General features: G+C 13.7%; 1 protein-coding gene across 1 annotated transcript, besides 21 other annotated features; it reads right to left on the bottom strand. All coding sequences in view use genetic code 6, as the record gives it.

The window, feature by feature from the left end:
- Positions 1 to 122: 122 nt before the first annotated feature.
- Positions 123 to 170: a microsatellite.
- Positions 171 to 261: 91 nt separating this feature from the next.
- Positions 262 to 304: a microsatellite.
- A 113-nt stretch (positions 305 to 417) lies between these two features.
- Positions 418 to 457: a microsatellite.
- Positions 458 to 2,088: 1,631 nt separating this feature from the next.
- Positions 2,089 to 2,144: a microsatellite.
- Positions 2,095 to 2,120: a microsatellite.
- Positions 2,145 to 2,506: 362 nt separating the features above from the next.
- Positions 2,507 to 2,553: a microsatellite.
- Positions 2,522 to 2,560: a microsatellite.
- Positions 2,525 to 2,558: a microsatellite.
- A 733-nt stretch (positions 2,561 to 3,293) lies between the features above and the next one.
- Positions 3,294 to 3,399: a microsatellite.
- Positions 3,297 to 3,412: a microsatellite.
- A 1,141-nt stretch (positions 3,413 to 4,553) lies between these two features.
- Positions 4,554 to 4,617: a microsatellite.
- A 9-nt stretch (positions 4,618 to 4,626) lies between these two features.
- Positions 4,627 to 6,127, bottom strand: IMG5_021440 (hypothetical protein; the record flags this gene model as incomplete). Its single annotated transcript, XM_004039432.1, has 1 exon — positions 4,627 to 6,127. A coding segment is annotated over one exon (1,395 nt), but the record flags the coding sequence as incomplete, so codon positions are not given.
- A 24-nt stretch (positions 6,128 to 6,151) lies between these two features.
- Positions 6,152 to 6,193: a microsatellite.
- Positions 6,161 to 6,225: a microsatellite.
- A 2,447-nt stretch (positions 6,226 to 8,672) lies between these two features.
- Positions 8,673 to 8,736: a microsatellite.
- A 111-nt stretch (positions 8,737 to 8,847) lies between these two features.
- Positions 8,848 to 8,909: a microsatellite.
- A 35-nt stretch (positions 8,910 to 8,944) lies between these two features.
- Positions 8,945 to 9,002: a microsatellite.
- Positions 9,003 to 9,886: 884 nt separating this feature from the next.
- Positions 9,887 to 9,955: a microsatellite.
- Positions 9,887 to 9,956: a microsatellite.
- Positions 9,925 to 9,959: a microsatellite.
- Positions 9,960 to 10,385: 426 nt separating this feature from the next.
- Positions 10,386 to 10,425: a microsatellite.
- Positions 10,426 to 10,677: 252 nt separating this feature from the next.
- Positions 10,678 to 10,786: a microsatellite.
- Between the last annotated feature and the right edge of the window lie 4 nt (positions 10,787 to 10,790).

Below are 10,790 nucleotides of genomic sequence, written 5' to 3'. Positions count from 1 at the left end.
AAAATATAAATTTAAAATTTTAAAATTAATATATAATATACAATTTTCTTATTATAAATATATATTACATATCTCTAATTATTTGTTATATTTTATTTTTTACTTGAATAATTAAATTAATCTATATTTAAATAAAGTATATTAAATTTATAAATATATATATTTAATAATAAAAAATATTATATATATTCAAATTTAGATGATTATATATGAATTGTTTTTTTTTAATTTATAATTAATTTTATAATTAAAGTATTCATTTATTAATAATAATTAAAATATTAATAATTTAATATATATTAATTTTCTCTATATATATTTATAGAAATTCATTTATTTACAAATATAAATAAATATATAATCAAATTATATATTATTTTATATATAAATAATAATTTTAATTAATATTAATTAAAGTATAAATTAATATATTTTTATATATAATTAATTTCATTTTATTTTGTTTAGTATTTTTTATATATAAATAAAAAAATTATATTTATTATTATTTAAAATTAATTTTAATTTAAAATTATATTATAAAAAAATAATTGTTTTTACATTTTTAAAAATTTTTTTAATAAATTTTAAAACATTTAAATATTTATTTTTTTCTATAAATAAATAAAAACCTAATTAATTAATATTATTTTTATATTTTAAAATTTCAATTCTCTTAATTATTTTCAAAAAAATCATCAATTATATTAAAAGCTTTATTATATACTTCATCACTTTTATGTTCCTATAATTTTTAAATTATATCCATTATATTAGTTTTTTAAATATGTTCCAATATAGTACTATCATTATTTTATTAACTCCAATAAAGTAATTATCTAATAATATTTAAGGAAGAAATCAACAAATTTTCATCATTTTAATTATTCATAACTTTTTACAAGACCTAAATAATATTTTAACCCAAAATTAATTTAAATTAATTATTATTTGCAATTTTTAAGCATTTATCATAAGAATTTAGAAGAATAGATTTAATATCATAAATATCATAATATAGTAAATTTTAAATTTAAATAATGATTTAATTATCATTTAAAATTTCATCAATTCCCATTATGCCAGTACTAATAATTGTACTTATTAGTAAAACGCCTTATTTTCTCACACTCTTTATTTTCGATTATAATGTACTTGATATTATTTGATTTAAACCTTTACTTATAAAAGTTGGTATATAATCTTTATCCATTTATATATAGTGTCTTAATATTTCAAATATAGGTTCAATATAATATAAGGTTTTATTATTTAAAATTAAATACATTAATTCCATTATTTTAGATTTCGAAAGTTCATTTAATTACTAAATATTTTGGATATTTCTTATTAATTTACTAAATATATTTAAAATATTTAATATTATATAATCGTTTTTATGATTAGTAAATTATTAAATAATATTCATAATAATATTTATCTTTTTTTTTATATAAATACAATAATTATATATATATATATATATTTTTTTCTTTACTGTTGGTATTTCATCTATTTATATAAAATTAACAATATTTAATAATGTATAAGTCATTTAAATTATAATTTATTCATTTTAATTATTTTGCTTTTATAATATAATATTTATTTATTAAATTATTTATAAGTCAAAAATTGTTTGGCAATAATTATAATCGCCAGCTAAATTACTTATAAGCCAAAATATCTTTTTTTTATTTTTATTTTTTAATTTATTTAATAAGAAAAAAATAAAAAAATTACTGTCTATATAAGCTCTTCATTTGATGATTCTTATATTATATTTATTAAATTTTAAATTAAAGTCTTTTAATTTTAATATTTTAATAAGTTAAATTGTTCATTACATGATGCATTAATTAATATACAACAAGCGTCTATCTATAATTAGGGATATTTAAAAAATTATTAATTCATTAATTCACATATATATTTCAAAATATCTGATTAAAAAAAAATTTCTTGTATTTAAATATCTGAAGAAAATAATTTTAATTGTCCTACTATTTCTTATACTTTTTCAATATTCTCTTAAGCTTCATATACAAAAAATTATGAAATGTATTATTGACATTGAGCTTTTGACTTTTTTTATTATTTTTATTTTTATTTTTATTTTTTTAATATTAATTTTATATTTTTTACGTTTGGTTCTAAAGATGATTAACTAAATAATTTAGCCCTTTTAGATTAAAGAATTTGTTTATTTTATTTTTTCGTATTTCAGCACGAAATACTTCTTTTATAACAGACATTTTTATTTCTATTAAAATAAAATTTAAGGATTTTATAGGGTAGATTTTACTAAAATATTATTAGTTTCAATAGACATTGATATTTAATCTTTAATATATTTTTTTTATATGAAAATTAAAATATTAAAATATAAAATATATTTTTAGCAAATATTGAAATTAATTAATTTATAAAGATAAATAGATAAATAAATTAAAAATAAAAAAATTAAATTTTTATATATACATATGATTAAAATATTAAGTATTATTATAAATATTAATAATATATATATATATATTTATAATATTTATATATTTATATACATATTTAATTTAAGTTTTTTTAATGTATACCAAAATTCTTTATACATAATTATAGTATTTTTTTTTATTTTTTCATTTATTTTATAAGTTTTATATATTTTATAATTAGTTTGAATCTTCACTTTTGCTTATAATTTCTTTTTATTATCTGAAAAATTTATTTTTTTCATTTTTAATATTGTATTAATGTTTATATTTTTTGATTTTTTTATTAACAAAGTTGATATGTCTTTATTTTTACTTTTATTTTTAAATAATTAAAATATTTTTAAAATTTGAAGGATATCTATTATTAATTTAAATATTTTTCAAAATCTATTTTTATGACAATTATTCTTATTTCTTTAATTCTTATCTATTATTATAAATTTATTATATTTCAGATCGCAAAATATTTTTTTATTTTCTACATTATATTATTTTTTCTTTATTCATTATTTAATTACTACTATAGCATCTTTTAGTTCTACTTTGATTTAAATCAAATTAAATTTCTTAATTTTTTTACAAATTATTATTTTTCTAATTTAATTTTTAAATAAGTTATTTAATCCATAAATTTTAAATCTAAATTTATTTTATTTTAAAAAAAATAATATATAAATATTAATTTAAAATGTTTATTTATATTTACCTATAATTACTATTTTTATTTTGCATTGTTTTACTGGAACAATTTTATTTATTTATTTAAAAGACTTATAAATTCTTAAGCATTTTTTATTTAATAACATTATTATTGTTATTATTAAAGTTATTATTATTATTAAGGTTATTATTATTATTATTATTATTATTATTATTATTATTATTATATTTTATTATATTATTATTATTACTAGAATTATTATATTTGATTGCTTTTTTTTTCATATTCTTAGTTAATTTCTTTAAAAATTTATTCTTATTTATTATTCTTTGATATTTTATTTTTATTATTTTCAATAATTTATTCTAGTTCCATTTTAGATTTTATTAAATAATTTATTATTTATTTTATAAATTAAATTAAAAACTATTATTATATTTATTGTATTTCATTCTAAGTTTCATCTAAAGGTATTACTTTTATTAGATCTTTAATAGAATTCTTTTTTTTTATTTTTTTTTTGATAAAAAATAAATTTTTTTAAAGTTTTATTAATCATAATTACTTAGTCTAATTTTTATTAACAATAAATAAATAAATCTATTATTTAACTTTAATCGTTTTTTTTATATGAACTTCTTGATTATTCATCTTTTTTAAGCGATTCAGTTAATTGCATAATACTAGTTTCATAATCTTTAATACTCATTATACTATTTTCCTTAAATTTATTTATTTAAATTTTATAAAAATCATTCTATAACAGATATGTATATTATTTCCTAAAATAAATTTCTTTATTAAATTAATTTTTTAAATTATTTATATAAATAAAAATGCATTTTATTTAATTATATTTTTTTTTATTAAAATAAAAATTATAAAAATTAATAATTAATTAAAATTTATTTTATATATTATATTTATATTTACAAATGAAACATAATATATATATATATATATTTTTTTTAAATGATTCTATGTTCAACATAAATGAAAAATTAAGCATTTTAATAAACAAAAATTCAATATCTTTATTATATATCATTTAATTATAATAAATAATAAGAAATTTTTGTAAAGAATTATATTTTAAATGAAACAAGTATAGATTTTTTTTATATTTTAAAATAATAAAATGAGTAAGATAACTTATTTTAATAAAATAAATAATAAAATGTAAATACTTAAAATATTTTTAAAAATGCAGTGTATTATAATTATCTAAAATCTAATTTAAAATAAAAACTTAGTTAATATTTTATGTATATAATCATATAAAATTAAAAAGTTAAAAATGATTCTGGAAAAAAAAAAAACTGTAATATAATAAATCTATTTGTAATTGATTTTTCGAATTTTAATATTTAATATAAAAATATATGTAATAATAAATAAATTTCTATATAAAATATAAAAGATAAATAATTATAATTTATATAATATAAAGAAGATTAAATATTTATATAAATAATAAAATATGTTTTGTTTAAAATAATAAAAAAGCAAATTTAATTAAATATTATTTTAATAAAAAAGCTTATAATAATAATATAAAAAATCAATAAACTTAATTTTATTCTCACTAAATATCTTCACTTTAACATTATTCTTATTGATCACTACAAGATTTGTAGCAATCTTCATTTTTAATATAACACTTAATATCACATATATATTTATATAATTAACATTTAATCATATACTTAACTGTACTTTTTTATTCTTTCCTACTTTCATTTAAAATTACATGTCTACACATTTCTCCACAACCTCTTTTCATACCTCCGCAGGTTCTTAAACATTCATCATCTTCACATTAACTTATACATTTATTGTAAGCATTTTAACAATCCTATTGGCATTTTTCATCCCAACTTTATGAATTATTGCTTTTTGTAATGGTATATCTACATTATTTTCCGCAGAATCTATATTAGACATAACAGGTATTTACACAATCATTGTCAGTGCATTTTAAGGTGCATTATTTGAGTTTAGAGTTGCAGCCAGATTGACATGTAGGGTCATATTAGTCCATATATTCTTATTTGTTGCATTTTTCTACGCATTAAGTGGATGGATAGTAGCATTTATTTACACAGTCTTAATTAGTGCAATTATTAAAGCATTACAATTAACTTACTTAGCATTATTATTAGCATTATTCGAATTTAGTAGATTCAGTGTATTATATTTAAACATGTCTACAGGATTCACCACATCCCATCATTTCTATATTACATTTTCCTTAGCATTTCTTATCTTTAGGATTGCATTTAGAAATACATTAATTATATTAATATTAGCAGTTTCCTAAACATTGTATATCGTATTCTCTCATTTTTTCTTATTTTTAGCAAACTCCAACGCATTAAATAAATGGTTCATTACATTTCTACACACAGTCATTATCAGTACATTTATTAACACAATCACCTTCTATTAATTGACATTTTTATTAGCATTATTCGAATTAAGTAGGTTCAGGGGATAATTTTAATACATGTCTACACGATTCACCACATCCCATCATTTCTGTATTACATTTTCCTAAGCACACTTTATCTTAAGGTTTGCATAAAGAAGAGCATTAATCGTGTTTATATTAACAGTTTCCTGAACATGATTTATCATATTTTCTTATTTTTTCAACTTTTTAGCAAGCTAATTCACAATTTCTATAAGGTTAGTTGCATTACTTTAAACAGCCAATACTATTACATTTATTAGCACAGTTAACTAATACTTATTGACATTAAGATTAGCATTTTTCGTAAGGAGTAAGTTCTCTTCCCTAATTTTTAGCATTGCTGCATATTTCTAGACAGCCTATTTATTTAGAGGAGGCAGCATGTAAACATTCTTAGTCGTATTTTGAACATTTAAGAAAGTCTTAATCGTAGGCTTTATAACAGCTAATTTAACAGTCAGCATGTTAGTCAGCTATTAATGTTTGTGAAAGGATTAATATTGTTAATATTTATAAAAATGTATTCAATTTTTTTTATTTATTTTATATTTTTGTTTTATTATTTTATATATTGCTTATATTTTTATATATAATGTATTTATGTAAATCTTTATTATAAATACAAAATTAATATTATATTTTCATATATATATATATTTTTTTTTTAAAAATTTTATATTTATGGTAATTGTGTTTAAGATATTTTTTTATAATATATATAAATATTGATAATTTTATTATACATTTTTGCATTTTTAATATATATATAATTGCTATAATTTTATATTAATCTATCTATTATCATATATTATATTAAAATAAAATACAATTTATATTTATTTTATTTGTCTTTAAATAAACAATTATTAAATAATAAAAAGTTATTTTTTAGAGATAAAAATATTTAAATATCTTAACTTTATAATATATTTTATAATTATATATATTTTTTTTACCCATTAGCTATTTTAGCTTTTTTTGAAAAATTATTATTTTATTACTTTTGTACAAAAACTTTAGGGTTTGAGTGTGGGTGCACTTTAGTGTATATATTTTATATTTATAATATATATAAAATATTATTATAAAAAGCTTATTTCAGACAAGATTTTCAAGTTTATCAATATAACTTTATATGTTTTTTGCCCATTCTTAATTTAGCTCTGATATTTCTTTTAATTCTTTTTTAGTATTATGTAATTATTCAGTTGTAAATTCAAGTTTTTTATTAGTTTTATTTAATGAATGCTAATATAATTATATAAATAAATTAGTTTTTTTTTTAAAAAAAATTACTTTTTCTTTAATTATATTTAATAAAGCATTTTTATTATGTTCTTGAATATAATATAAGCCTAATGTTGGTTCATTTATGATAAGTAAATACCACCTTAAAAGTGTTTAGAAAGCTATAAATATTTTTGAAAATTAAAAAAATATTTTTTTATATTTAAATATTTACTAATTCTTAATTTTGCTTAAATTTATTATTATAATATTTCTGTAAATCTTTCAATTTATTCTTCGTTTTCTTTTACTTATATTTCTTCTTTTTATGTATTTTATATGTTTTCAGTTGGCTTGGAGTTTTATTATTAATTTTTTGAACCTAAAAACATTTTTTTTAAATTAAAAAAGCCTTATTTTATATCATTTAAATTTTTATCCATTTTATTGTTTTTATTTAATATTTAAAAAAATATATTATATTTCTTTTTTTAATAAATATAAATTAATAATAAATATATATATATATATAATTTAAATTGTAAATAAATATTATTGTATTTATGTTTTTTTTTTATTTTAAATATAATTTATTTTATATTGTATTTATATTAAATTTTTTTAATATTATTGATAAAAAAAAAAAAAATTATATTTTATATTTAATTTTTTATACTATTAATTAAAGATTAAATTAGATTTTAATTTAAGAATAAAAATATTATATAATTTTATTTATAAACAAAAAAAAAAAAAGATAAAAATAGTTAATATTCAAAATTATATAAAAAATGATTTAATTATAGAAAAGATTATCCAAATATTATTTTAGTAATAATACTAAATTAGTTTTAAACACACTGTAAACAGAAAACGGAATCTAAAATAATGACAAACAGCCATTTTTATAATAATAATAAAGCAAATGGATGAAATTTTTTGCGAAAAGCGAATAATTAAAAGTTGATATATCACGAACAATTAAAACTGAATATAATGAAAATTTATAAAATTATATAAAATATAACTATAATACATTTAATAATGATGATATTATATCAATGCTTCAGACAAATTTAAAATAGGTAAATGTATCAATTTTATTATCTGAGATAGTAAAAAGAATAAATGAAAATTAATTTTTTATAGATGAAAATTAGGCTATGAAATTATGCGAATTTTCAATTAAATAAAAAATAGAAAACAGTATTTTAAATTTATATATACTTTAGTGTACCAATAATTATTTTTATAATTATGATCATTTGTAATAATAAAAGATTATAGCAATATCTATTTTAGAAAATAAAATTAAATTAGAATTTATAGAAGAATTTCTCTAATTCTATTAAAAAAATGATTTAGATTTTATAAAAAATTATATTAATAAATTGAATATTGATTAAATGTGTTAATATTCAAAATAATTAAGTATAATTATAGATTGCTTGTCGAATGAATTTAAAGAAAAAAATTTAACTTAGGAAATCATATATGAATTATCTGAAATTGTAAAAATAAAAATTTTTAGAATTAAACTTATAAATTTAAAAAAAGCATTTATAAAAATTAGCTAATATAGATTAAGATATTAGTTTATTGAAAAATAATTAATATATTGATATAGGTATGATGAAAAGTATACCTAATTTTTTTAATAAATAATAAATCATAAGATGTTAAGAAATATATATTTCTTTGTAAAACTATTAAAAATATTTATATTTATATTAACAAATAAAAAAAGATTAGATAAAAGATTAAATTAAGAAAAATATATAGGTAAATATTGCAATTTAAAATTAGATAAAGTAAATAAATTTATATATATAATATATATATATATATATATATATATATATTTATGTATATCATTTTATATATATTTTATACAGATTATAATATTTTTAAAATTTCTAATTATTTATTGTTTATTTCTTTTATATTTTTTTAAAAAATTGCAATAATTAAATTGATTGCGTTTATTAATTATACAATATTTATTTTTAATTATTTTTATATATATATATATTTCATTATTATTTAATTTATTTATATTGACATAAGATTATTTATATAAATATTAATACTATATTTTATTTATTCTTAATTTTTATATTATTTATAATTTTAATATATATTTTTTTTTATAAAAACGATATAAAATTATTTAAAAGGGATTTTAATAAAAAATGATTAATATAATAAATCGATAATTTTAAAAGAATTAATTTTAATAAATAGAAAAATTATTATGTTTAATAGGTTTATAATAAATAAATAGAGATTTTTCAGAAAAATAAGATAGTAGATTGATTTTCGGATATTTATGTAAATATAATTACGCATACCAGTATTATCTAGACGAAAATTTCTAACATATAAGAAATAATATAAAAAATTTAAACTTATAATATAAAATATATGAAGAGTAAATAGAAAATTAAATTTTTAATAGTTATACTAAATTAAGTGCATATGTATATCTTAATTATTAAGAAATTTTAAATTAATAAAAAGTAATATTTAAATATATAAAAAATTATACAAATTGTTGAATATAAATATATATAATAAAAAAGGAAATAATAAATAGATAAATAAATAACGAATCTGCTAATTTAATATTTAAATAAATTTTAATTGATTATAAAAGATTATTAAGATATCATTTATAAAATTAATTAGATCATTTTTAATTATAAAAAGTTTAACAAAAAGTTTAAATATCAAGATAGTAATTTAATTTTTTCTAAAAATAAACAAAAGGTGATTAAAATTAATAAGATAATTATGAAGAATATGAAAATAAATAATTTTTTGGAGATTTTTAAAACGAAGAAGAAAATAATTAATAAGTAAGTGAAAAGTAAAACGAAATTATTAAATATTTAAAAGAATAAAAATTTCTTGATTATCTATATCCTAAAAATAATGTTTAGTATAAAAATTATTATTAAATAATATATATTTTAAATTTAATAATGTAAATCCCATAATTCTTATACTTATTAGAAAATGAAGAAGGGTAAAAAAATATAAATATATAAATATATAAATATATTAATATATAAATATATATATATATTTTTATATATATATATATTTTAATTTATTTTAGATTTAATAGAGTAATTATTTAATGGTTAAAATCAAATTATATTTATTAAATAATGGAACCTTATTGTTTATTACCTAATTTAGCTGAAAAATTTATAGCTTCTCATTTATATTTGAAATAAAAATATGAATTTTAATATTAAAATGATAATACTTAAAAATATATTGATTAATTATAAAATTTTATGAATGATTTTTTTAATGAATAATCAACTGAAAACAAAACACCTTTGTTTTATTTATAAAAAATGGAATAAAAAATTTAAAATTTGAATTCTGGAAAATTAGTTTTAGGTATAAATATGTATATATCTATACATATTTTTTTACAAAAAATAATAATTATAATTAGAATCTAAATATTAAACAAATTGTGTTTTTATGGATTATTTTTAACGTTTAATTATTTATAATAAAGATTATATTAAAAATTTATAAGATTAATTAAATATTTAGACATAAGGAAAAATTAAAATAAGTAAATTTAAAAGTATTTATAATGATCTTTATGCAATAAACGATGAAAATTTATTGAAAAAAATTATTTATAGTGATATTTTTTAAAATTTTGTTAATGAATCTGATTTAAAAAAAAGAACATAATCTATTATTTAATAAATATTTCCAGATGTATAAAAAAATGTAGTTGTAAATTATCCTTTTTATGCAGATTTTATAATTTAATAAAAAAAAGATAGCTATTTAAGTATAAATATATAAATATATATATTTTTTATAAATATATAAAAATATATAAAAATATAAATTTATATATATATATATATATATATATATATATATATATATATATATATACTAA

Source organism: Ichthyophthirius multifiliis (assembly GCF_000220395.1).
Source record: "Ichthyophthirius multifiliis unplaced genomic scaffold scaff_1120509249661, whole genome shotgun sequence".
NCBI lineage: Eukaryota > Ciliophora > Oligohymenophorea > Hymenostomatida > Ichthyophthirius > Ichthyophthirius multifiliis.
Note: the sequence above shows the minus strand (reverse complement) of the source record. Positions and strands in the feature narration are given on the sequence as shown.